The sequence below is a fragment of the Dipodomys spectabilis genome, unplaced genomic scaffold (assembly GCF_019054845.1).
Source record: "Dipodomys spectabilis isolate Male_0828 unplaced genomic scaffold, ASM1905484v1 ptg000051l, whole genome shotgun sequence".
Classification (NCBI taxonomy): domain Eukaryota; kingdom Metazoa; phylum Chordata; class Mammalia; order Rodentia; family Heteromyidae; genus Dipodomys; species Dipodomys spectabilis.
Window position 1 is genome coordinate 5,473,948 of NW_024870728.1, and position 27,505 is coordinate 5,501,452.

General features: G+C 45.3%; 1 protein-coding gene across 1 annotated transcript in view; it reads left to right on the forward strand.

Moving 5' to 3' along the window:
* The first annotated feature begins 1,479 nt into the window (after positions 1-1,479).
* The window catches only part of Irs1 (insulin receptor substrate 1), a 60,351-nt gene continuing 34,325 nt past the window's right edge, over positions 1,480-27,505 (forward strand). Inside the window, exon 1 of the mRNA XM_042679211.1 lies at positions 1,480-5,222. Coding sequence (XP_042535145.1) covers positions 1,480-5,211 — 3,732 coding nt within the window. The 3' untranslated portion in view covers positions 5,212-5,222. The remainder of the gene's footprint in view (positions 5,223-27,505) is intronic.

A 27,505-nucleotide genomic window follows, 5' to 3' on the forward strand; every position in this document is an offset into this window, starting at 1 on the left:
GGGCCGGGGAGGTGGGAGGGGGGCGCCCTGGGTGGCGCGGGCCGGGATCGCTGCACCGGGACGGCCCGCCGCGCAGGGGCGCTGCCCGCGCGCGCTGCTGCGCCGAGGCCGGGCGCGGGCGCCGCTGCGGCACCGCCGGGGGTGGTGGAGGGGGGGGGGGCGCGGAGAGGGGCGGGCTCGGCCCGGAATGTGGAGACCCGGGCGGGAGCCTCCCGGCGGCGGCGGCGGCCGGGCTGCCGAAGGCTGAGGCTCCATCACGTGTTTTGCTTCCCGGGACTGAGTGAGACGGCGGCGCGGTCGGAGGGGGCCGGCGGGCGCGCGGAGCCAGACGCCGCCGCCGCCGCCGCCGCCGCTTGTTTTGGTTGGGGCTCGGCAACTCCGCGCAGGAGGAGGAGGAGGAGAAGGAGGAGGTGGAGGAGGAGGGAGGGGAGAAGTAACTGCAGAGGCAGAGCCTCTCGGGGAACTGGCGATCCTTCCCAAATCTCCCCCCCCCCGTCCTTCCCTCCCTCCCGCACCCCTACCCTCCCTCCCTGCCCACCGGAGCCAGGGGCAGGGATGAGCCTCCGGTCCCTCCGCACTGCTGTCCCTAGCCTCCCCGGCGGCTCCGTAGCCGTTGGCGTGGAAAAGCCACTTTCCCCGCCCGCCGCGATGGGCCCCGGTGCGGGCTGCAGAGGACGCGTCCGCGGGCGGCGACGGCAGCCGCAGCAGCAGCCGCAGCGCCGCGGTCTCCGCGATTGAGCTGGTATTTGGGCGGCTGGTGGCGGCGGCGGCGGCGGCGGCGGTGTGTGTGTGTGTGTGTGTGTGTGTGTGTGTGTGTGTGTGTGTGGAGGGGGGGGAGCCGCGTGGGGTGGGAGGAGACGGAGGAGGAGGAGGAGAAGGGGGAGGAGGGAGAACCCCGTGCAACGTTGGGACTTGGCAGCCCGCCTCCCCCTGCCCAAGGATATTTAATTTGCCTCGGGAATCGCCTCTTCCAGAGGGGAACTCGGGAGAGAGAAGGCGCGCGCGCGCCTGGAGCCCCCGACCCCGGGCCGCCGCCGTTCCCCGCGCGCGGGACTTGAGCGGGGCAGCCACACCAGATGCGGCTTTGCTCCTTCCTTGGCTGCAGTGGCTGAGACGAGACTTGGATTTTTTTTTTTTTTTTGGAGGGGGAGACCATTTTGGCTGCCTCCACCCCTCCACCCTTCCCCGGGGCACGAAACGCCTTAAAACTCCGGCGGGCTCTCGCTCGCTCGCTCGCTCGCTCTTTTCCCTTTGGCGCAGCCACTGCGATCTCCTTCAGCCTCCTTCCCACCTCCCACCCCCGGCCGCCCTCCGCTTCCCAGTGTGGATTTCGCAGCCGGGACTTTCTGCCGCCTCCAGCCCCGGGTGCATGTGCGGGGCCGCAGCCGGGAGCCACCGCCCCCCCACCGCTCGGTTGTTTTTCGGCGCCGGCCTGTGGTGCCCCCGCCCGGCGGCGGCGGCGGCGGCGGCGGCCGCAGCATGGCGAGCCCTCCGGAGGCCGATGGCTTCTCGGACGTGCGCAAGGTGGGGTACCTGCGCAAACCCAAGAGCATGCACAAGCGTTTCTTCGTGCTGCGGGCGGCCAGCGAGGCCGGGGGCCCGGCGCGCCTGGAGTACTACGAGAACGAGAAGAAGTGGCGGCACAAGTCGAGCGCCCCCAAACGCTCGATCCCCCTCGAGAGCTGCTTTAACATCAACAAGCGGGCCGACTCCAAAAACAAGCACCTGGTGGCTCTCTACACCCGAGACGAGCACTTTGCCATTGCGGCAGATAGCGAGGCCGAGCAAGACAGCTGGTATCAGGCGCTCCTGCTGTTGCACACCCGGGCCAAGGGTCACCACCACGACGGGAGCGCGGGCTCCGGGGCCGGGGGCAGCTGCAGCGGCAGCTCGGGCGTGGGGGAAGCCGGGGAGGATCTGAGCTTCGGAGAGACGCCCCCGGGACCCGCCTTCAAGGAGGTCTGGCAGGTGATCCTGAAACCCAAGGGCCTGGGGCAGACAAAGAACCTGATCGGCATCTACCGCCTCTGCCTGACCAGCAAGACCATCAGCTTCGTGAAGCTCAACTCGGAGGCCGCCGCCGTGGTGCTCCAGCTGATGAACATCCGCCGCTGCGGCCACTCGGAGAACTTCTTCTTCATCGAGGTGGGCCGTTCGGCCGTGACGGGGCCCGGCGAGTTCTGGATGCAGGTGGATGACTCGGTGGTGGCCCAGAACATGCACGAGACCATCCTGGAGGCCATGCGGGCCATGAGCGACGAGTTCCGGCCCCGCAGCAAGAGCCAGTCGTCCTCCAACTGCTCCAACCCCATCAGCGTCCCCCTGCGCCGACACCACCTCAACAACCCCCCGCCCAGCCAGGTGGGGCTGACGCGCCGCTCGCGCACCGAGAGCATCACCGCCACCTCCCCGGCCAGCATGGTGGGCGGGAAGCCGGGCTCCTTCCGCGTGCGCGCCTCCAGCGACGGAGAAGGCACCATGTCCCGCCCGGCCTCGGTGGACGGCAGCCCCGTGAGTCCCAGCATCAACCGGACCCACGCGCACCGCCATCGGGGCAGCTCCCGGCTGCACCCCCCGCTCAACCACAGCCGGTCCATCCCCATGCCCTCTCGGTGCTCCCCGTCGGCCACCAGCCCCGTGAGCCTGTCGTCCAGTAGCACCAGCGGCCACGGCTCCACCTCGGACTGTCTCTTCCCACGGCGATCCAGCGCTTCCGTGTCCGGCTCCCCGAGCGATGGCGGCTTCATCTCTTCCGACGAGTACGGCTCGAGCCCTTGCGACTTCCGCAGTTCGTTCCGCAGCGTCACCCCCGATTCCCTGGGTCACACCCCACCGGCCCGGGGCGAGGAGGAGCTGAGCAACTACATCTGCATGGGTGGCAAGGGGGTCTCCACGCTGGCCGCTCCCAACGGCCACTACGTGCTGTCGCGCGGGGGCAATGGCCACCGCTACCTGCCGGGAGCCGCGGGCCTGGGCACCAGCCCGGCCCTGGCCGTGGACGAGGCCGCCGCCGTCGGGGCTGCGGATCTGGACAATCGGTTCCGGAAGAGAACCCACTCGGCCGGCACGTCCCCCACCATTTCCCACCAGAAGACCCCCTCGCAGTCGTCCACGGAGGAGTACACGGAGATGATGCCCGCCTACCCGCCAGGAGGGGGCAGTGGAGGCCGGCTGCCCGGCTACCGCCACTCGGCCTTCGTGCCCACCCACTCGTACCCCGAAGAAGGGCTGGAGCTGCACCCCTTGGAGCGCCGTGGGAGCCACCAACCCCACCAGCACCCCCGGCCCGACCACCACGCCGCCCTCCACACGGACGACGGCTACATGCCCATGTCCCCGGGGGTGGCCCCGCTGCCCACCGGCCGCAAGGGCACCGGGGACTACATGCCCATGAGCCCCAAGAGCGTGTCTGCCCCCCAGCAGATCATCAACCCCGTCAGACGCCATCCTCAGCGCGTGGACCCCAACGGCTACATGATGATGTCCCCCAGCGGCAGCTGCTCGCCCGACATCGGTGGGGGCGGCGGCGGCGGGGGCGGCGGGGTCAGCGGGAAGCTGTGGACGAATGGGGTCGGGGGTCACCACCCCCACGCCCTGGCGCACCCCAAGCCCCCTGCCGACAGCAGCAGCAGCGGTGGCAAACTCTTGCCTTGCACCGGGGACTACATGAATATGTCCCCCGTGGGCGACTCCAACACCAGCAGCCCCTCCGACGGCTACTACGGCCCCGAGGACAAGCCCGTTCTGTCCTACTACTCATTGCCAAGGTCCTTCAAGCACACCCAGCGCCCCGGGGAGCCGGAGGAGGGTGCCCGCCCCCAGCACCTCCGCCTCTCCTCCAGCTCCGGCCGCCTTCTCTATGCCACCACGGCAGAAGATTCTTCGTCGTCCACCAGCAGCGACAGCCTCGGTGGGGGTTACTGTGGGCCTCGGCCCGAGCCCGGCCTCCCCCATCCCCACCATCCTGTCCTGCAGCCGCATCTACCACGAAAGGTGGACACCGCCGCGCAGACCCACAGCCGCCTGGCCAGACCCACCAGGCTCTCCCTGGGGCACCCCAAGGCCAGCACCTTACCGCGGGCTCGTGAACAGCCGCTGCAGCCCCAGCAGCAGCAGCAGCAGCAGCAGCAGCAGCCTCCAGAGCCCAAGAGCCCAGGGGAATATGTGAATATTGAATTTGGAAGTGAGCAGCCTGGCTACTTCTCTGGCCCCAGGGCTCCACACAGCTCCGGCCTTTCTGTCCGGTGCCCATCCCAGCTTCAGCCAGCTCCCAGAGAAGAGGAGACTGGCACTGAAGAGTACATGAACATGGACCTGGGGCCAGGCCGGAGGGCAGCCTGGCAGGAGAGTGGTGTGGTTGAGGTGGCCAAGGTCGCTGGGCCTGCCCCTCCGGGGGCTGCTAGCGTGTGCAGGCCTACCCGGGCCGTGCCCAGCAGCCGCGGCGATTACATGACCATGCAGATGCGTTGTTCCAGCCAGAGCTACGTGGACACCTCCCCAGTTGCCCCCGTCAGCTACGCTGACATGAGGACCGGCCTTGCTACAGTAGAGGACGCGAGCCTGCCCCGGGCCACGGCCGCTGCTCCCTCTTCCTCCGCAGCCGTGGCCGCCTCTCCCAGTGAGCCTGAAGGAGCAGCCGAGCTGCCTGGGCGGGCTTCCCTGCTGGGGCCTCCACAGGGACCCGGGGCCATCAGCGCCTTTACCAGGGTGAATCTCAGTCCCAACCGCAGCCAGAGTGCCAAAGTGATCCGGGCAGATCCACAAGGATGCCGGAGGAGGCATAGCTCGGAGACCTTCTCCTCCACACCCGCTGCCACCCGGGCGGGCAACACGGTGCCCTTTGCAGCGGGGGCCGCAGTGGGGGGCAGCAGCAGCAGCAGCAGCAGCGAGGAGGTCAAGCGCCACAGCTCTGCCTCCTTTGAGAATGTGTGGCTGAGACCTGGGGAGCTAGGGGGAGGCCCCAAGGAGACTGCCCAAGGGTGCGGGGCCGCCGGGGGTGTGGAGAATGGTCTTAACTACATAGACCTGGATTTGGTCAAGGACTTCAAACAGCGCCCTCCGGAGCGCCCCCCACAGCAGCAGCCTCCCGCACCCCCAAACCCCCATCAGCCCGTGGGCAGCGGTGAGAGCCGCTCTGCCAGCCGCTCCAGTGAGGATTTAAGCACCTATGCCAGCATCAGCTTCCAGAAGCAGCCAGAGGACCGGCAGTAGCGTCACAGCAGGTGCGTTTTCATGGTGTCAGTCAGAAGAGGAACTGCTTTTAACCTTGTGTTGCAATTCTGTGCTTTGACTCTGCCCCCTTCCCAACTCCTTTCCACTGGGTCCTTGGGGAGGAGGTGCTTGCAAGAGGGGAAGGTGGGTGGGAGCCTGTAGATGCTCACCCCACCAAAGCACCAGCCAGCCAGTCAGAGAAACGCATAGGGAAGAAGCACAGGAGGGGGTGTCCCCAGTGAACTACTTAACTGTAGCATTTATAAATCGTGTGTGTGTGTATATATACACACACACACACACACATATATACATATATATTTATATATTCTGATACCAATTCTAAAGTTTGTCGATCTGAACTTTCGATTTGGTATTGAAGTTTACTTTTGACCCTTCTCTTTAGGTCAGCCCCTAGAAGGGACAGTGTTCCAAGAATATTTGTTGTTACAGGGGACTAAACTCTTCAGATCCTTTTCTCAGAGCTCTGAAGGCTGATCTTATCGAGTATGCGCTGTGCATTTTTGTTCTGTGATTTCACAATACCAAGGCAACATAACCAGCAGCAAAAAGATTCAGGAGTAAAAGGTTTTTTTGTGTGGTTGTTTTGTTTTGTTGTGGAATTTAGAGAAAAATGGTAGTTGCTCTCTGATCTCTGAAGAAAGTCATTACACGTGACGTTTTCTTATTCTTGTACCGAGATTTGTGAAACATCGTACCATCTCAGGTATGGCAGCCTTTCTTTAAAAGATAAGCAATAAACTGTGTGCACCTGGGGCCCATTAAGAGTTAAGAGTTGTGGAAGTTCATCCCACTGTGTCTGAGTTGTAGTTGTATTTTCTTGAACTAAGATACCACAGATCTATCACTTGGGAGCTACTGTATCTCTTCTGTAAAATGACAATGAATCCCAGAAAGGAGGTTGCTTTGCTTTGGTTTGCATTGATTGTGTGGGTGAAATTGTACTCTTCACTTTTAGCAGGTTTGTTTTCCTTTAAGTTCAAGAGTAGATGCCTCAGGAATACTGAAAAGTTGACTTCAGGTCTTCTGTCTGTGGCTGTGGCTATATGAAAAATGGAAAACAGTTGTAATAGGAAATGAGCCTGCCCCTCATTCTGTGTTCTGTGAGCCTGTTTTCTGGTGGTCATCATTGTGGGTAGAAGAGAGGCGTGTAGTCATCAAATAATGTGATGAGCTGGCAATGAGGAGTTTGAAACATTTGGAAACACTTTATTCTCACAAACTGACTACCTTGGGGATTTTATGTATTCTTCATAGAGGAGCCTTTAAGAGCATTTGTACTTCTTAATAGGTGCCCATTCATTAGATGTAGCCTTGAGTTTCTATCCATAGGAAATAATAACACACACTACATATGTGTATCATGTGGCCATTGTCTCTTTGATTCTGTGTTCAGCACTCCATCATTTTCTGTTTTGTAAAAACCAGAAAAAAGTACCTGAAGACTAACACTAAGAATTTTGGTGATCTATTATAATAAGCATATCTTTGATCAGTATTTATTGCAACATTTATTTTCACTATTTGCTTAAAAACAGATGTGATTGTATATACTGTAACATGCAATTTTTGATTATTTCAAATGTTTTTGGAAGTTGCAATCCCTGGGACACTGTAAACATTTGTTAACTGCTTCATTTACAAAGTCAATTCAAAGTAAAGAAATGTAGCAGAGTTAAAATTTTGGCTTTAAAGGAGATACAAAAAAGATACACATTAAGCTTTTCTCACTTGTTTTCTTAGTTTGTATAGGTTTCTTTTTATAGAGTACAATAAGTGTGTTTGGTCTGAACAAACAAGGCAGATGACCAATGGCACATTTTAAAAAGAGATTTAAAAGAAAAAAGAAAAACCCTCCTCAAATAGAGGACACACTGAAAAACAAAACATAAAAAGTTAAATCCCCAATCTTCTACTCTTGACTTTCTTAGATTAAATATATTCTACAAAAAAAAATCATAGAATCATACTCTTAATCCAGGAGTAGATAATAGGCCACATTTTGACAGAGCTGTGCCAGCAATATATTCTAAAATATGTATTTGTAAGATGTAAAGCATCTGTGATTTAAGTGGGCACTAAATGCAATCTAGTATATCTGCATCCTCAATTCTCCTTTCTTGACTTTGTCCTGTTGCATTTAAAGATGTTATTGCATAGTCAATCTTAAGAAACAGACATCAGACCTGCTCAGGGTGAGGGCAGGAGTTTGTAGTTCTTTGCCTGGCTTCCTCCCAATTGCTATCTTTGCCATTCGCATTTCTCAAGTAATACCTGAAGCACGGTGAGAGGTGTCTGCTCTTTCTTTCTGGCCCCCTTTTGAAGCATCCCTGCTTATTTTCAACTGTCTACCAAAAGAGCATTTGTAAAACATTCCACTCAGGTGCTCAGGCAGGACTTACGAGATCCTTTTCTGTTTCTCTTTCCCATGTCTGGTGTGTTCTACAACTTCTGCCCTACTTATTATTTTTGTGCTACTGCTTTTCTGCCATTTCTTCCCTTTGTTCCCCACCATCCCCGCATTGCTTCTCCCTCCTCCCCCTTTTCAGAATTTCACAGGGTGGAACTTGTGGCCTGTTCTCTGCAGAGGCTCCATTGAGCCCATGAAGAAGGCCAAAAAGAACCCTTAAACTTAGGATAGCAGCCCAGCTACTTTTAGTCAGCATCTACTTCTGGATTTGTCACAGAGGCTGAGCACACAAGAACTGGCTTCACAAAGATGCAGACCCCAGCCAGCCCTTTGGGGTTCAGTTATTTTGGTTTTTGTCATTCTTTTGTTATGACCCCCTTAAAATGATTTTGCCCTCTCCCTGCCTGAGTTCAAGTATTCCCTACCTCTAGCATCATGCCCCCTTCCCCCTCCCCCCTCCCACGCCACTCTCTCCTCTGCCTGGTGGCCTTTTTATCTGGCTTTGCCCCTGGCACTTTCCCTTTTGCCAGGGTCACCTCCGCTTCCTGCATTCCTCCCTCTTTATTTGGCTCTTGGCTGCTCCTCCCTCCTCCTACCCCCTCTTGCTAGGGGTGGGGGTGAGGCTAGCCGAGAGGCCGCCCTCCGGTCTCCCGCCCCTGCCTGCCGGTCTGAGGTCGGTTGTTGGGGGCAACCGGGCCCCTTCCCAGGCCACGTGGTTGGCAGTGTCAAAAGAGCGCTCCCCCCTCTCCGGGACGGCTGTGTGGCCACTGGCTCTGGGCGGGCGGGGCGGTCTTGTTGATTGGCCCCTGCCAGAGCCAATCAGCATGAGGAATGGCGGGGAGGGCGGGGCTCAGGGCCGCATCCCCGGGCCACGTGCCTCCACCCCCCACTCCCGAGCGCCTCTCCTGGCACCACCCTCGCTGTTGACCCGAATCCTTCCCGCTCCCCAGATCCCCCCTGGCGCCCCGGGCCTCCCGCACCCGGCGGGCCTCCCCACCCACCGGGATGAGGCGCGCCGGCACCCGAATGGCAAGAATGAGAACGGCCGCGGCGCTGGCAGAGCGAGGCCCGGAAACGCGCGCTTCCTCTTATTTTTAATTGAGAAAAATGCGGCTGTGACCATGTGACGCGCCCCATTTTGTTTCCGTCCTCTCTTTACTATGGTTTACTACGAAGCCGCGTTCCCTGGCCTTCCCGCCTGGGGTCTGTGAGCTGGAGCCCGGGGCAGCGCGAGGGGCGGGCGCAGGGGTGGGCTCCGGGCGCCCCGGCTGGCGCGGTCTGGGGGTCACCCGGGGGCGGGAGGGGGGCGGGGGGGGGGGGAGAGAACCGGCCGGCCTTGAACTCTGTCTGACGCTGTAGACTGGCTTGGACACCTCTAGTTGGCAAAATGTAGCAGATCTGGAGGTGCTCAGTGTGCCCCTTCCCCAGAATTGAAGATTTGAAGGAAATGCTGCTCGGTTTGATTCTCAAAATTCAGATTTGCTTTTGACCTGTGACCTCCCACGAGGGCAACTTGATTTTGTAAAGCTAGCTTGCTGGGTTTGCATTGCTTCTGGCACATAAGAAAACCGAACGAGAAAAATCGTATGTGGCATAGGAAGGTATTCAGATTTGTTCTTCGTAAAATCAAGAAATGCTTCAAGTATTTTCTGCTCCCCTGACCCCTCAAATAAGGGTCTTCATTAGCCAGCATCTCTCTATTACTCTCATTACTGCCCCCTCCCCCTTCCTCCCCCAGGACCCGGAACAATGCTTCCTGGCAGTGAGAGCTAGTTTCTCTGTTGTTCCAGAATGTTTTGATTTTTTTTTCTTTTATTTTCTAAAGACTTGGGGGAATTAAACCAAGGGCTTTGCTTGTGCTAGGCTAGTGCTCTGTAACTGAGTGACATCCCTAGACATCTCATTCTAGCATTCTCTGGAAATCTAACAGTCTTATTACTTTGTACTGTTGTTCAAGTATCTTTTTCTGTTCAAAAATACATCCATAAACATTCCCAAATCTCATAATCATGTATCTGAATGCCCTCTAAATAAAAAAATGTCTTCAATATTGCCTTGCACGAAGAGAATTGGGTTCCGAAAGGGCATACAACTTATTTTTTTCTCTTTTAGTTTATCAGAATTCCTGGAAAATAGTGTTGTACTATCTTGAATGGTGATGCAATGGAAAAGCAGCTCCTGGGAGTGAGAACTGAGGTTCTAACAGAGCTTGTGTCCTTTACTAGTGGGGTGACCTTGAGAAAAATCAGTAAATTTCCCTGAACCTATTTCTTTACCAGTAACTGAGAATTTTGTTCTACATCATTTTAACCTCCTTTGCAGCTCTAAACATAGGAATGTTTTGGAGCAAATGACTGATACTCTTTAATAGGTCAGTTATAATGAGGATTCTTTCTGAAGAGGTCATCTATGGACTGGGCCCATAATAAAGTATATTGGAATAGCCTGTTCTCTCTTTTTCTACCCCTTACATCAGACATTCTTTATGGACAGGTGGAGGACTGGATAGAAGATACAGTCTGTTTTAGGCCTGATTTAACCTTTCTTATTTGGAGGAGGGTATTTTCTAGTTTCAACAGACTTAAATCCTCTTAATTGTATCACTCTAAAAATGTTAAACTATCTCTAGACTGGCTTTTATTTTCTCCCCGTCCCATTTAAAAATAAATAAATAAACAAAACATATGGGGGAAAGCAAGCCTCTTGCTGCTTCCTCTTCCCCAAGGTCAGCTGTCCCAAGCAGCATCTTACCTCCTAGGGAAGGCCCAGCTAGAACTAAAACATGCTTACTCTTTTGGGATTCACTTATGGGGAGTCTGTGTATGGTTTTATGCCACCAGAATTCTCCTGTGAGACAGTCTCTTAAGTGGGTAGAAAAGAAATCTGAGAAGCCAGTGGGGAACTATGCAAAGTCTTCCACTATTTTTGTTGTTGTTGTTGCTTTATTTTTCTTGGCTAGGTGAGTGAAACAGCTCAATACTTCTCTTGTTAGCAAAATTTGTATTATCTACTGTGTGTGTGTGTATGTGTGTGTGTGTGTGTGTGTGTACACTTTAGGATTTTGGATTAGCTAGTTGAGCTATAGGTTTTCTGTTTGACTGACCCAGTATCATCTTGGTTATATATGTTCAGAAGTTCCTACAATTGTTTTCACAGCATACTTAGAATGAATGGTCTGTAAACTTCATCATTCAGAACTCTGGTCACTTCTGCTTTTATCCATCCTCCAACTATATTCTGTTTCTTAGCTGAAGAGTATGCAAATGGCTCCTTTTATTTTAATGAATTGGTAATTTAGTATAATGGAACACTTCAAGGTTCTGTTTTGTTTTGTTTTAAAGCCATTTCCTCAATTATTTCCTCATGTTAGAGCGTTATTGGAAATTGTATTCAAGGAAAATAGCTTCTTGTGAAATTGTGTTCAAGTCAGTTTCTCTGTAAGATTCTGAAACTTTTTCTTATACTAATATTTTTTATTTTTGGCTTTGGAAATAATAGTACCCTTTCACATTTGTAATTATGTGTTTGAATTGTTATTTCATTGCCTTCTGAATCTGTAGGCTGACTTTAAAAACTCTTTAAAATGTTATTATTGAAACATGTTTAGTGGGTATAATCACATCGAGCTTTAACTCAGTAAAATTATGTTTTAATGTTAGTATGTTATGATTATAGTACACTTTCCACGAAATAGTTTAAAAAGCAATTGTAAGGTTTTTCAAATTATAGTCTAGTCAGTATCATCTATTTGCTTCTATTCTTGTTTCACATTATGGAAATGGTGGTATCTTTCCTGATCTTAATTCACAGAAAAAGGGGAAGATGGATTGGATACAAGTAGAAGGCATTGTCATCTATGGTAAAAGGACATTTTCCATTTTAATAATATTCTTGCTGCAGGGTCTGCTGTAATCTACTTGTTAAAATAAATTTGGTTGGATAAATGTCATTTGTGCTTTTTCAATGAGTCAGTGATCATTGAATAATAGGGTTTTTAAAACGACATGTTGGTGTCTTCCCTTTTCAGTCCGTCTTGTTTTTTTTTTCACTCCTAATGTCAGGAAAGTAGATATTTGGATCAGTCTACAATTTTAGATGTGTTTTTCTTAAAGTGAGAGATTATGTGGTTTTATTACCCTACCTTGAATTCTTTATTGAATAAGCTCAGGCATAGTCACTGTTTTCCTATAGACCATCCCATGTATTTTTTTTTAAAACCACGTTACATAAATACTTCCCCGACCCCCACCCCTCCTTTGCTTTTTTTTACAAAATAAAATACTTCGAAGGGAATTCTCTGGTTCTCTTTGACATCAATTGCTGAACGATATCACTTAATCTTGAGAACTTGACAGCTTTGTTGCTGACATGATCATAGAAACATTATTATTCATTATTCATATATATATATATAGTATTGTAATTAAATTATATTTTTCACAGTAAGTCATAATTTTGTGAAACATCCCTGGTGTAGTCTTAGAACTTCTCGTTTCCCAACTCTAACATAAATTATCCATCTTTGGCCTAACAGGCCCCAGCCTACTTGGTCTTCCTTTCTTCTGTTTTTTCCTCAGTTCCCATGACTGCGAACTATTATGATCTGGATTGTACATGATTTGTTGAAAGAGGATGAGGGTAGGTAGGTGACAGTAGAGATAGAGAAAAAAAGAAAGAATAAGACTAAGGGAAAAATTGTAAATGTAGTTACCAGACGGACATCTTATGGCGCAAGTGGTTGGGTAAAAAAAAATCAAGATTCCTGAAAATCAACATATATAGGACAGACATACCATCCTACCTAAAACCTTTAGACTTTAAATCCATTCTAACCATATTTCTTGCCTGACAACATCTACCACCAAACATCTGACAAGGCTGTTGAAACTCACTCCTCCTTTGGAAGAATGGCCATCTTCTGACAAGAAGCCAGCAAACATAATACTGGCAAGAAGACAGCAATAGAAAAGTACTGTTGTATTGTATGCAAGTGAAAGAGGCAGGAAAGGTCCCATCATTAAATACATAGCACTTGTTATGGATTGATTGGTGTTAGGAAAGGTGGAACTTACAAAAGAAATTTTAGCTTTTCTTTCTGCCTTAGTTTTATTGGTAAGGGACTTTTTTCCTCTTTGGGTAGGAATTTTATTTTCAGTGGGATTGGCGTAGCCCTTTTAACTATGCTTGCTTCAGGCTGGCTAGATAATCTGAGATTTTGCCATTGTTTGCTCGTTTTCTTACTTGGTTTCAATGACATGTGGTCATACTTGTTTTGAAGCTTACAACATTTTCTTTGAGAAATGTGAACAAAGCATATTTTTTTATACTACTAAGTTTTATAGTACCTTTCTGGGTTTATTCACACTACTGAAAAATGTAGGTGATACATGGATACACTAAGTTTCAAGTCTTTTTAAAGGTATAGAGTGAAAAATAAAGCTCCCTCTCACCCATGCACCTCATCTTCTGTTTGCAGAGACCATCTTCCTTGCTGACTTTGTTTATTTTTCAAAAATTGCATTGCCTGAACAGTGTGTGTGTGTGTGTGTGTGTGTGTGTGTGTGTGTGTGTACTTGGGCGTGAACTCAGGGTCTGGAGCTCCCCTTGTCTTTTTTTGCTCATAAATGGTGTCCCACCACTTGAATCATGCCTCCATATCCAGCTTTATTCTGGTTAATTAGAGATACAAGTCTCACAGATTTGTGTGTCTAGACTGCCTTTGTACTGTAATCCTCAGACCTCAGCCTCCTGAGGATCTAGGATTATGTAGTAGCCACTGGTGCTGACTTGCCTGTACATTTTAAAGCTTAATAACAGAAAGCTGGTTAAATTCCCAACTGCCCAAAGACATTGGTGGAAGTATAGGCTCAGATTTCAAATTCTGACACGAAAGGAACACAGAAGGCAATTTACTCCATGTAACAGATGCTCTTTTTTACTAAAAAGGAAAAAGAAAAGCATTCCTTACTTTCCATACCTTCTGGTGAATCCCTAGATTAAAAAAGATATAGCCTAGTAAAGGAGGTGAACGAGCTTTACAACGTTGGTGGGGGGGGGAGGAGAAGGATTGGGATTAGGGGGGGGGAGGCTGGGAAGGGATGTGAAGGGTAAACAAAGGAGGAGGCTGCAATGCTTGGTAAGAAATGTACGCATTATCCTGCCCATGTAACTGTAACTCCTCTGTACAGTATGTTCACAAATAAAATTAAATTAAATTAAAAAAAAAAAAGAAATAATCTGCTTTTGCAAGATTGAAGTATCTTTGCAAGTAAAGTAGGCAAAAGCATCTTAGGTTTTCTAACACAAACATTTTTTAAATATCATTTTATTTTCTTCTGTTCACTTGCCTGGCAGTATTCAAGTACCTCCCTACCTCTTTGACTGAATGAATAACTCACTCTTAATATGATGTAGGAATGTAGTAGGATTAAATATAAAGATTTGGGTCCTTTTGAAGACCCTTTTTGAAGACTTTCTAGATATCAAAGGCATATATTTTTGAGAGTTCAAATGACTTACAGTATAGTATTTATTGGAATTTGTCTTTTACCATTTCAAATTCTGGGAGGGGTTTGTTTTAAACAAAAGATTGCATACAAATACTTCAAGAAATTCCTATACTTGAGTGATCTTTCCCTGCTCATTATCTCCAAAGTTATTAACTTTGGAATTTAGAGAATCTATCCTTTCTTCAAAGGGAGTAGTGGGATAATTTCTAATTTGAACCAGAGATGAAACTTCCCTAGTGGTCAAAACACATGCATGACCTGTACCCGCCTCTTTTCCTCTGATCTTAAGGGAGGCTATAAAGAGAAGGAGTCTGCTTCTGGACAAAATGGGAACTTTCAGGAATATTCTTCAAGATAAAATTTATATCTTTATAAACACAGTTTGATCTTCTTCTTTTTGCTTTTAGACTCATAGCAATAGCATCAGTATTCTTCTAATCACGAAGTGAGGAGAAATGAAATCCCTCAACATGAAGAAACCTTTTAAAAGGAATCTTGTATATGGAGCTGTCTAGTTTCTTTGGTATTTGTATCATTTCACTTTGGAAATGTAAAAACACCCCAGTCCTAAGTGTTTTAAAACACTGGTCATTTCTTAGATCATAGATCTGTGGGCTGGTCATTTGGACTGGGTTTTGCTGGGCAGCTCTTGGGGCTGGTCTCACTGTACTGGCTGGAGGCTGGAGGTAGAGGCTGGCTGCCCTTACTCATCTGTCTAGGGGATGGTGCTAGCTGTCCCATGGCACTTGCTAATGCCTGGGCTCTATAGTCCTTACAGGTTAGCCATGGTTTCACATGGTATTGAGTGCATTTCCAGTAAGACCGGTGAAACAATGAGCAAATAAATACCTTTAAACCTCTGTTTCCATCACATTTGCTATTACCCTGTTAGCTAAGGCACAAGGCACGATGCCCCATTTCAAGGGGCATAAGCTAAGCTTTTGTGACTTACTGCATGCAGTATGTAAGTACATTTCTAAATGTCATTCTTTTTGTCTTCATTAACACACTTATCAGTTACATGTTGAACATTTAGAATAGAATTATTCTTGGATATTATAATATTTGGTCCTACTTTGGGGTGGAAATATTTGTCATATTAGAATAGAGTTCTCTCATCTTTATTTTCCTTTTGAAAACATGAACAATTGTATTCTCTTACATAAGTCTTTACTGAGTTCCTTCAGTGAGTTAGGCTGTGGAGACTGAAATAGGCATGTCCTTGACATTTCGTAGAATGCAAAGAAAAAACAAGTAAATAAATATGTTACTATAAAAGAGACAAAATCAAGGTGTTAGGAAGAGACTAGTAGGAATTACTTTTAAATGCAGGGGTAGAAAGCAATTTGAGAAGATAGTAGAGTAGATGATACAGTTATAGCATTCAAGTTTTGTTGTTTTTTTTTTGGGGGGGGATCCAGTCATGGGGCCTGAACTCTGGGCCTGGGCGCTGTCCCTGAGCTCTTCAGCTCAAGGCTAGCACTCTACCACTTGAGCCACACCGCCACTTCCGGCTTTTTTTCTTTTTGCTTATGTGGTGCTGAGGAATCGAACCCAGGGCCTCAGGCATGCAAGGCAAGTACTCTACCACTGAGCCACCTTCCCAGCCCCTAGCATTCAAGTTTGTGAAGAAGAGCCAGATATTGTTACGTTTCATGTTCCGTGGGTGAGATTTTGGATGGTATCTTTCCAAGAGTTGGTCATCGCCCTTGAACATGCCTCCTATTGGATGAATGCAGGCTGAAAGGTCCTCTCACAGAAAGTCGTAAAAAGAGGACTGCTTCAGTTTCTAATAGAGGAGGCTGTTGTCTTAGCGTCTGGTGCTATTAGTAGTTGGTGCAAAGATGATGGCTATCTGTCAGAGATTCCTTCTGAAGTAGAAGAGACGGTTACACTTTCTGATAACCCTCAGGTAGATTACAGAGGACTAGAGAGTAGTTAGGGTACTGGAAGGGGACCCAGAGCCAGTGGGCATCTTCCCAATGACCCTTCACTAATGATTGCTGCTCCCTACCTACTCCATCACAAACTAGGATAGATAATAACTGACTGTGAGGAGAATCAGGGAGTCTGAGACTTTTCAATGGTGTGGAATAACTTGCCCCACTTGATTGCAGACATTGGTAACTGAGAGTTGCTGATGAATGAGAAGCAAACACACCTGGTTTGCAATACCTCACTCAAAATGAGTACTTGCCCAACTCTCCTCTCAGCTGCTATTTACATTTTTCTTTCTTTCTTTTTTTTTTTTTTTTACCAGAATTGCTAATGCCTTAAATCCTCTTGAGGTTATACAACAGAACAAAATGGGATGCTGTATAAAATGCATTGTGGTGGCGGGAGGAGGTGGAGGCCCTAAAGTTTTATGTGGAGTTAGTTGTGCATGGTGGTATTTATATGGTGATCTTAGCAGCAACCATCTACCCAGCCCTCCTGTCCCTCCCTCACTTGCCCATCTACCCCCCTTCCCAATTCCAGCGCACTCTTTGAACCACAGCTCAACAATGACTTCCTTTCAAAGCTGATTCTATTCCCCTTGGTTACATTAAGGAATATAAATATTCCAGTTTTAAAAGAGTGGGTAATGAAAATAATTTCTGAAAATACTACATGGGTTGAGAATCCTGAGATACAATCCTGAGAGTATAATCAAATTTTCCCTTTTGCCTGAAGTGTGTGTGTGTGTGTGTGTGTGTGTGTGTATGAGAGAGAGAGAGAGAGAGAGACAGACAGACAGACAGACAGACAGACAGACAGACAGACAGAGGCAGAGAAACAATATGAATGTGTTGAGGACTAGGGGTGGGGAGGAAACTACTACAGTCCAATAAAAAGATTACATTCCTAAAACTAAGCTTTAAAAATAGTTTGCAGCTTTAGCATTTGGTCCTTCACAAGTCCCTACAAGGGACGACCGTCTCAAAGTGTGCAGGCTTGTTGTTTCTCGGGCCTTTGAACTGGGTGAAGAATGTGTCTCAAAATGGGAAAAATGAATGGCTGGTGCTTTTAGCCTGCAGCCTGAGACTTGCTGGAGGAATGTCATTGTGTCTTCAAAGCCTGCTTCCCACCACGCTGCATTAGATGGCTCTTGGAAAGCGTCTTTGCATTATCAAGGACACAACAAAAACCCATGCCACCCAATTCGATCTAATTCACTGGCTCCTTTTAGGTGGATTTCGAATTAATGTGTCTCATCTCTCAGAAAAGAGTCCCATTTTGCTCCCTTTCTACTCCTATTGATAGGATTTGCTGTCATTCCATAGATCAGGAATCTTCAGGATTTTTTTTTTTCTTTTCTTTTAGTGTCATGGAGCACATTATAGAAAAAAAAGAATAGTGACAGAAGGAGGTTAGGAAGATGTTTTTGTTCTGAGGAATTCTCAAATTCCAAAGACTTGTCAGCACAATCAACATTATGTTTACTAAATGTAAGTTTATTTAGATGATCAGAAAAATACCTAACTATTTCATTTGCTTGGTTCAAGTATACATATCCCTGCTTTTTCTTTCAGAAAGTCCTCTTCTCCAAGTATGATGATGACAATCTGTCCTTGCTTTGGTTACATGCATTTTGTTTTCCTAGCTGAAAATTTTGAGCTATTTGAGAATACAGGCCTTATGTAGCAGTTTGGGGAGGAACCTTTGAATCTCAAAGACTTTAAGAAAGTCTTTAAGAAAGACTTTAAGAAAGTCTCCAAAGTGGATGTATTTTGAGTACCCTCAACCATTTCATTCATCCAATGTTATGTAGCAGTTTGGGGAGGAACCTTTGAATCTCAAAGACTTTAAGAAAGTCTTTAAGAAAGACTTTAAGAAAGTCTCCAAAGTGGATGTATTTTGAGTATCCGCAACCATTTCATTCATCCAATGTTTTAAAAATTAAATTCAGATGTATCTAATGGTAGGCAAAAGTAAAAGAATCCTGTGATCCTAGGTATGGATAGAAAAACTTGGGTGAAAGAAATTACACTGTTGCCATTCCTGTATCTGAAATTGCAGTGTATATTAAAGTCTTGAAGACTTCCTCTGTTCCCTCCAGACCAGTCGTTGGAAGACTGACAGAAACTTTGCATTGTTTTGACAGGATTTACTTCTCTGCTTCCAACAGTAGCTCATCAACTTTTGTTCTATTAATATAGTTCTTCTGATGTTAATTGTAGCTTACTGATCTAGGTCAGCACATAGCATTTTCACTGAGGTTTAAGATATCAAAAGCAATGAGAAAATTATTTGAAAACTAACATATGAGACTTACCTCTGTTTTAAGGTAGAGGACAGTTACTAAGTTGCTAATCCATAATGCCTTCTCCTAACATGTCCCTCTTCTTCTATTTCTCTCCTGTTGTTAATAAGCCCCTTTACTAAGATTTATGGCAAAGACCTCTGAAAAGGAATTAAATTTAAGTGAGACCATTTGGCCAGTGTGGTACTCTGCTGCCATGTTGACCCTGCCCCAGGACATTGAGTCCCTCAGTTTCCAAACATTCATTTCAACATGTGCTTGAAAAGGGCTATTTTGATGTCAAAATAATAGAATGCATACTCGAAACTAGTTGTGAGCGATTATAGCGATTCTTCTAAAATATGATTTGACAGCTGGACATCAGTGGTTCATGCCTATAATCTTAGCTACCCAGGAGGCTAGATGGGAGGATCCTGGTTCAAAGCCAGCTGGGGCAGGAAAGTCCTTGAGACTCTAATCTGCAATAACTCCCAGAAAACAGCAAGTGGCCCTGTGGATCAATGTGGTAGAGTGGTAGCTTTAGAGAAAAGCTCAGGGACAACACCCATGTGTGACTTCAAGCCCCATGACTGGAAATATATATATGTTTCCAATAATATATATATATGTATGTATGATTTAACATATCAAACATTGAGATAAAACCTAGAATCCAAGCAACTTTACATATAGCTACAAAATATTACATTTTTCTTTTCTTTTTTTCTTTTTGTCAGTTATGGGGCTTGAACTCTGGGCCTGGGCGCTGTCCCTCAGCTCTTCAGCTCAAGGCTAGCACTCTACCACTTGAGCCACAGCGCCACTTCCTGTTTTCTGGTAGCTAATTGGAGATAAGAGTCTCATGGACTTACCACTTGAGCCACAGCGCCACTTCCTGTTTTCTGGTAGCTAATTGGAGATAAGAGTCTCATGGACTTTCCTGCCTGCCTGGCTTTGAATTTCGATCCTCAGATCTCAGCCTCCTGAGTAGCTAGGATTACAGGCATGAGCCACCAGTACCTGGACAAAGTATTAAATTTTTTAATATAAAATTCCTCAACTACCTGAGTTCTGTAATATGAATATACTCATATATAATAGTAGGGACTCAGTTTTATTGGTCCTTTGACATGTATAGTCTTTCAAGTGTAGATTTGGTGCTCAGTTAGGCTGTTACTGTCTCTGTGAACATGGTTGTTGAAGTTTGAATGGATGGTAGAATGAGTCTGGCATCTGGTAAACACTACCTGTTGCATCTAGATACTGAATGAATGAATGGAAAGTTGTATACTTGATATCCTTAGAAAACCTCCTTTTGTCTGTGCATAAGTACTTCCTTGTTGCTGCTTGTGCTTCTGGTTCCTCAGATTTGATTAAGTTTATCTGGTAGTTCTCAAAGAAAACAGTCATATTTTCCCGGTGTAATAAAGCATGGCAGTAAAAGGAAGTGAGAACTGAAGTTGATATGTATCTGCCTGAGAGGTATTGGCTTAGGGGGAAAATCTGCAACAGCTGGCTATGAGAAAAGGGTGTTAGGGTTGTGTGATACTGTTAGGAGTCCACCAGTGTGTATTGGCTCGTGTGTGTGTGTGTGTGTGTGTGTGTGTGTGTGTGTGTGTCTGTATCTGTGTCTTTGTGTGTGTAGTGTCATGAACCATAGTTTATGTTGCAGTATTCAAGCTAGTGATTTTACTAACACAAGTTTCCTTTTTGCAACTGTAAGCAAAACTTAGTAATATGTATATACCAATTGTTCTTTTTGAAAACTTTGTTTAAAAATTCTGTGAGAAAAGCAGTTTGCTTTTCTCTCTGTGTCTTTCTAGTACAAATGTTTGGTAGGAAAAGACTAATATCTTGAAACTGCTCTTATATAAGAAGCTCTTATTTTGACATGACTGTGTATTTTGCAAGTACAGATCTTCAAGTATATTCTTGTTAAAGCCATACATCACTAGAGGAAATCCTGCAATTTGGAGGTTACTTTTATAGTGGATAACAGCTTTTATGGTGGGAAATTCTTTCTTAGCTAACTTAACTCCATTCTCATGTGAAGGCATTGCATGCCGTCTTGGTTTTTCGGTAGTGGCAAAAATTGATGGCTCCTAACATCTGGAAGAATTCAAGTCTGTATTGTATTTTTACCAGAAGCTGTAAATGTACAAAGTAAAGATATGCTATTTTAGGTCCTAAAATAAATTTAAAAAATAAAACCTGGTGAACAGTTGTAAATATGTAGAAGATAAGATGGGAACTCATGATATGTTGGTGCTACTATTTGTCAGTTTTCTACAAAGGGAAGTAAGGCTAGAAATGAATTTAAATAGAACTTCTAAGAAGAAATTATTTGTAAATACTTCATAATTGTTCAGGAAATGATAATTAACAGAATGATATTCTGGATTTCAAATATAAAGCATAACATATATTCATTTGCTGCTACTGAATTACAGATCAGTTTCTTTAGGGGCAAAAATGTACATTCCTTCAACTTTTCTGTGAAAAGCAATAATTCCTTAAATAACCTACAATTTAAAGTTTAATAAAAGTTTAATGTTTGATACATTATATTTTATATTCTCCAATTTAAGAAAATGTTTGATAACCATTTAGAAAGCAGATCATACAAATACTTAGAGTTGGCTAAACTTTTTTTTATCACTTATTTTAACTTGATATCATTCATTTAAAAAGGGTACAGTATTTTAAAACATTTTTTTTTGTTGTTGGTCATGGGGCTGGGCCTGAACGTTGTCCCTCAGCTCTTTAGATCAAGGTGAGTGCTCTACCACTTGAGCCACAGCGCCACTTCCAGTTTTCTGGTGGTTAATTGGAGATAAGAGTCTCACAGACTTGCCTGCCCCGGCTGGCTTTGAACTGCAAACCTTAGCTCTCAGCCTCCTGAGTAGCTAGGATTATAGGCATGAGTCACCAGCGCCCGGCTTTGTACCATATTATTGTAAGGGTGGTACAGATTTTCTCTCCTCTTCACAATTAATGAACCAGTTTGACATATTCTTGTTAACTTATTTATGCTATATTCAGATTCCTTCAATGTTGCCTCTCCTGATTTTGTTTGTTTGCTTTTACTCTTGGTGCACCCTCACCACATTGCATTTAGTCTTCAGGTCTCCGTAGGGTTCTCTGATTTTGAAAATTGAGAGTACTGGTGAGATATTTTGTAGAATGTCCCGACTTGCCGTTTGGTGACGTCTTTTCTCATAATTAGCCTGGCGCAATGCACTTTGGGGACACAGATCACAAGGGTGAAGTGCCATTTCATCTCATCACATCAAGGATGCGAGTGACCAACATGAATCATTAGTGTTGGTGTTGACCCTGATCACCTGGATGCCGGCACATCAGGCAGGTTTTTCCACAGTAAAGTTCCTTCTGGAAGGAAGTCATTGGATGCAACCCAGACTTCAAAAGTGCATGCCTGTAATACCAGCTACTGGGCAGGCAGAGGCAGGAGGATGGAGAGCCAATGGAACAAAGCTAGCAAGATCCTATCTCAAAAGGAAAATACAAAACAAGAGATAGGATATGACTAAATGGGTATGACATTTGCATATCATTCTCAAGGCTTCAGTTTCTTAGCCTCCACCAAAAAAAGAGTAGTTATCAGTACATATGTATGTGTATGTATATATACATACATGGAATATATCTTATATTTTATAATACATCTACATACATAATCCAGATGTGTATATATGATATGCATATAGGTAATGTATACATATATGCATTCTTTTGTATTTTCTACCTTTGGCAATCACTGATCTGTTGATTGTTTCTATATAATTTGGAAACATTCTCATGTGTCTCTTTACCAAGTTGTGTTCTTTAGCAATATGCACTTAAGATTTGTACTGCATTTTTTTGTGGCTTGATAAGTCTTTTATTTTATTACTGATTACTACTCTTGAATGTGTGTACATATAAAACCCACTGGCCTTTTATATTTTCTTTTATGTGTGTTTGAAGATCTTTGTGAAGTCTGCTCTCAGTTTTCCCTTTATATTAATCATTCTTAAGTTGTTCCCAGCATTCTTATTTCTTAAGCCTTCAATTTTGTGGTTGATTCCAAAAACCTACAAAGTTTTCCTCATCTTTTTCCTTCCCAGAATGTCCAACATTCTGTAGTTGAGTAATTCAGACCAGACCAGCATACTGTTAGAGATTGACTTCTACTTGCTTATGTTCTCTCCATTTTATTCTCTTCCATATCAGAATTTATTTGGTCAAGGAGAGCCAAACATTATAGATATTTGTACCATTTTTGAGCCTCTGTGATCCTTAGGGAATCCAGGCAAAATTCCTTCAGAACTGTGGATGGGGGGGAGTCATAAATGCACACAAAAGAAAACGATAAAAACCCCAAGACATTTATGCTCTCGGTAGTGCCATTCCATTCACCATTTAAAAAACAGATAGTAATTTATCTATCTATCTATCTATCTATCTATCTATCTATCTATCTATCTATCTATCTATCTATCTGTCTATCTGTCTGTCTGTCTGTCTGCCTATCTGTCTATCTATCTCTGTCTCAGTCTCTCTTCTTTTCTCTCTGAAATTGTGTAAGCTTGTTAGTAATTCTAGCAATAAAATTCTTGACATAGTAGATCATACAAATTATGGTAAGACATCTCTTATATGTGTGTTTAAGTGTGTGTGTGTTTGTGCCTGTGTGAAATAGAAACAGAGTGGCAGAGAGACATACATACAGGGAGAGAGAGAGAGAGAAAGAGAGAGTTCTCCATGTGACTTGTTGCTACAGAGAGCCGAGAAAACATTCATTTTCACCAAAATGAATCTTGGTGCAATGACAGTTGTTCCTAAAACTGTTTAAATATTAACTGACCTGAAACAAACCTTATGTACCTTTGTGAACCACATACTAAAAATAGGAATATGTATCTGCTAATAATCTTTACTTCAAAGTTTCCAGAAACTCCACATAGAGTCCCAGAGGTCATCAGCTGCAGACGCTTATGAAGCCATTTCTGTGACTGCCTCATTTTACACATTCCCTTGTGTCACCAAAGTCTAGGAGGCATTGGTATTACTGGGCTATATTTACATTTAGAGTGTTGCCAATTCTCCAGAGTACATAAGCTGGGCTATTTATGAAGCAAATTCAGCTGGCAGCTGTAGATGAGAGGTGCTATTTTGGGAGGCATCCTAAATGTAAGGTTCTGTGGTGAAAAAACTTTGGTGTCTTCCAGATAAAAATACTTACAGCAGGAAGCAGTGGTTAACTGATTACTTCCTGTTGTAAGTAAGCTTATCAGTACGATAAGCTTAAAGTTTCAGTTCTGCTTTCCTGATCCCAAGATTTCTTTTCCTGTAATCATCTTTTATAAGAAGATTAGAATTTTTCTTTACAGTAGATGGATAAAGAGCAGGGAAAATTTACTAGCATAAATTTTTGTTCTGTCTTTTTTTTTAATCAGTCATGGGGCTTGAACTCTGGGCCTGGGGCCTGTCCCTCAGCTCTTCAGCTCAAGGCTAGCACTCTTCCACTTGAGCCATAGTGCACTTCCAGCTTTTTCTGCTTTTGTGGTGCTGAGGAATGGAACCCAGGGCCTCATGCATGCAAGGCAAGCACTCTACCACTACCACTGAGCCACCTTCCCAGTCCCCGTAAATTTTCTTGACTTGAGAAGATCTCATGTGTTTTTTAGTACTCATTGGACTTGGTTGGCTAAGTGAAAACTTGAATGCAAAAATAAGCCCCTGTTCATTCATTCAGCTATGCACAGATAGGACTGATTCCATGTATATTGTAGTGCAAGGCTAGCATGGTTTTTATAAGTTAAAATTGAATGATAGAACTGAATCCGCATAGATAGGCAAGGAAAAAGGAGATAAGAATTTTATGCCTTTTTTTTTTTTGCCACCTTCAGAGACCTGTCGTTCTTTGACTAGATGTTTTGATTCATAAAACTAGAGGTGAACATATTTCCCCAGTCCATCTTAGAGTGTGTTTTTTTGGAGGATCAAAGGAATGTATATATGAAAGCACAATTATAAACAATGGATATTCTTTTGAGACTTGGGTTTATGGTGGTTTGAATTATGTCTCACCAACTCCCCTTTTACCCTTAGAACACAAAGGTATTTTGGGTTTGTGGTTCTTTCCTTATTGAAAGTATTTTTCAGAATCAGTCAGCTTTCTGGATTTCTTGGCTGGAAGAATGTGTCATGATCGATGGTTTGAAAAGATGCCCTCACATTTATTCTGTAGTTCAGATAGGAGCACAAATGTGTTACACCATTAAATTCTTGGAAAGTGGCTTGCATTCATTAGCCTGGCATAGAAAAAAAGGAGGTTCTACATGGCGACTAACTTATTTTACAGAGCTAAGTATAAATTATTATTAAAGCCTGAAACATTATATCTTAAAAGAGGCTTATACTTATAAGTTAATGCTTGATAAGAAATGTACTCATTATCTTGCCCATGTAATTGTAACCCCTCTGTATGGTATTTTCACAATAAAAATATAAAAAAGTTATAGCTCTTATAGATTTAATTATGTGTTTAATATGGAAAATGAAAGTATTGCTGGGTTACCTAGGGATTGGTTGCTCACATTTGTAAGCCTAGCTATTCAGGAAGCTGAGATCTGAGGATCAAGGTTCAAAGCTATCTCATTCAGGGAAAGTCCAAGAGACTCATGTCCAACTAACCACCAAAGAGAAGTGGATCTGGCTGGTTGCTGATGGCTCTCTCACACCTCCTGAGTACAGGAGGCTGAGATCTGAAATAGTGGTTCAAAGCCAGCCCAGGCAGAAAAGTTTATGAGATTTTTATCTCCAATTAACCACCAGAAAACCGGAAGTGGCGCTGTGGCTCAAGTGGTAGAATGATTGCCTTGAGCTGAATTGCTGAGGGACAGCACCCAGGCACAGAGTTCAAGCCCTATGACCGACAAAAAAGAAGTGGATCTGTAACTCAAGTGGTAGAGATCCAGCCTGGAGCAAAAAAGCTAAAGGATAATAAGTAGGCCCTGAGTTCAAGCCCCAGTACCAGCACACAAACAAAATATTACTTGGTGACGCTGAATATTTTCTTTCTACGCAGTTCTTGTTGATAAGTAGCTTGAGTCTCAGCTCTCTTTGAGGGAGAGCTCCCATGTTGTGTGCTGGACCGGGCAAGAGGTGGCATCGTTAAGGGACAGGTAAAGGGACAGGTGAATAGATAGGTCAGCCACTTAGTAAACAAACTAGATCTGCTCTTCACGCGTGGTCACAGAATCTAAAGCTTACTTGTCCCAGGGAAAAGCATCGTTGGAGAACAAGAACTGGTTAAATCCTCTCCTGCTACTTCAGGCTTCTTGTTAAAGAATAACACTGATTATTTACTGCCTATCTCTATGAATTAGTCCTAGTCATAAAGCTTTAAAAATGCACTTATCACTTGTATGATGGTTATTAGTGTTCTTTTTTAACCTCCTATTTCCCTTTGGGGAGAGGAGGGGATGTCTCAACACCTTTATTGCTTATCAAAAAGGGAAACAGAGTTGTTACCTTCTATGACTTTACAGGCCATATCTTGCAGGCAGTCAAAGGTTGAAGGGTTTTTAACTAAGATGAATGTAGTGATCAATGAATGGCCAAGGTTCATTCAGAAAAGCAGGAAGACTCCATTCCAGCAGGTTATGACTCACTCTTAATACATGTACCTGTTTTTCTAGAATCCTAGATCCAACAGTTGTTGGGGGAAATGTGCAGACAAGTCCCTTTCTATGATCTGCCCTGGTCCATTAAAAGGATAGCTTTGTTAAACTCCTTTGACATTATACTGATAGGTTGATAAGTAGATGCTTTTCAAGTATAAGTTGTTTCTAAGTTTCCTTTGAAAGTCCTGGGAAGCCTAGAATTGTCACTTACATCTTTCCATCTGTAGACTTGCTGGCTGGAAGTACAAGCCCAGGACTGGCTTTGTGGAGCCATAGGATGTTGGAGGCCTGCATTGTTTTCAGCTTCTTCTGGGGGTGGGATGGGGTTTTGTCCGTCATGGGACTTGAACTCTGGGCCTGGGTGCTGTCCCTCAGCTCTTCAGCTCAAGACTAGCGCTCTACCACTTGAGCCACAGCACCACTTCCGGTTTTTTGGTGGTTTATTGGCGATAAGAGTCTCACAGACTTTAATGTCTGGGCTGGGTTTGAACTGTGATCCTCAGATTTCAGCCTCTCGAGTAGCTAGGATTACAGGCATGAGCCACCAGTGCCCAGCTTATTTTCAGCTTCTTCAGGTGAGTTGCAGCTACAAGATTCTTTAGTCATTCTTGTTAGATCCTCATTTTTCTTTGTGGTCACCATTCTTTTGAACTTTCATGTCTATATGCTCTTATTACTAATGACCGTCCGTGGAAGGGAAAGAACTGGTGGCCTCAGTGGTCTTTCATTTCATTGTCCCACCAGCTAACTCTTGAGACTTTGCTTAGAGAATTGCCATCTTCATGTGTCTTCTGTATTAGGAGAGGAAATTTGTGGTTCCAGAGTGACTTGGTAATATTAGCCATGTTGAATTAAGAGAATTTCACTCTTAGCTTCTAAGTTCAACTTGTAACTTTACTTGCATAAAACAATTTTGAAATACACTGAATATAGTTATCCTCCCACAGTCAATTTTGATTAACTTTAGGGGCAGAACCAGGATTTCAGTAAACTACCAGGGCATTCAAATTGTTTTTGTAACAGCCAGTTCTGGTTTCAGGTGTGTGTGTGTGTGTGTGTGTGTATGCACACGGGCACGCACATGCATGTGTACATGTGTACTGGTACTGGAGCTTGAACTCAGACCTTGGGTGCTATCCCTTAGCTTTTTTGCTCAAAGCTGGCACTCTACCACTTGAGTGACTTCTGTTTTGTTTTGTTTTCTCTGGTTAATTGGAGATAAGCGTGCCTAGGCTGTTTTTTGATCCTCATATCTTAGCCTCCTGAATAACTAGGAGTCATCACCAGCACCCAGCCTAAATGGATTTTGAAGTCAGTAAATACAAAAGAGTGCTTGAGTTTTATCAAGAAGCTTTACAGTATCTATCATGTAAATATCTAAGCTAGACTTGTAGGTTTGGTTTATTATCACCGTGCCAAGGAAAACTTGCTTATTTAATAT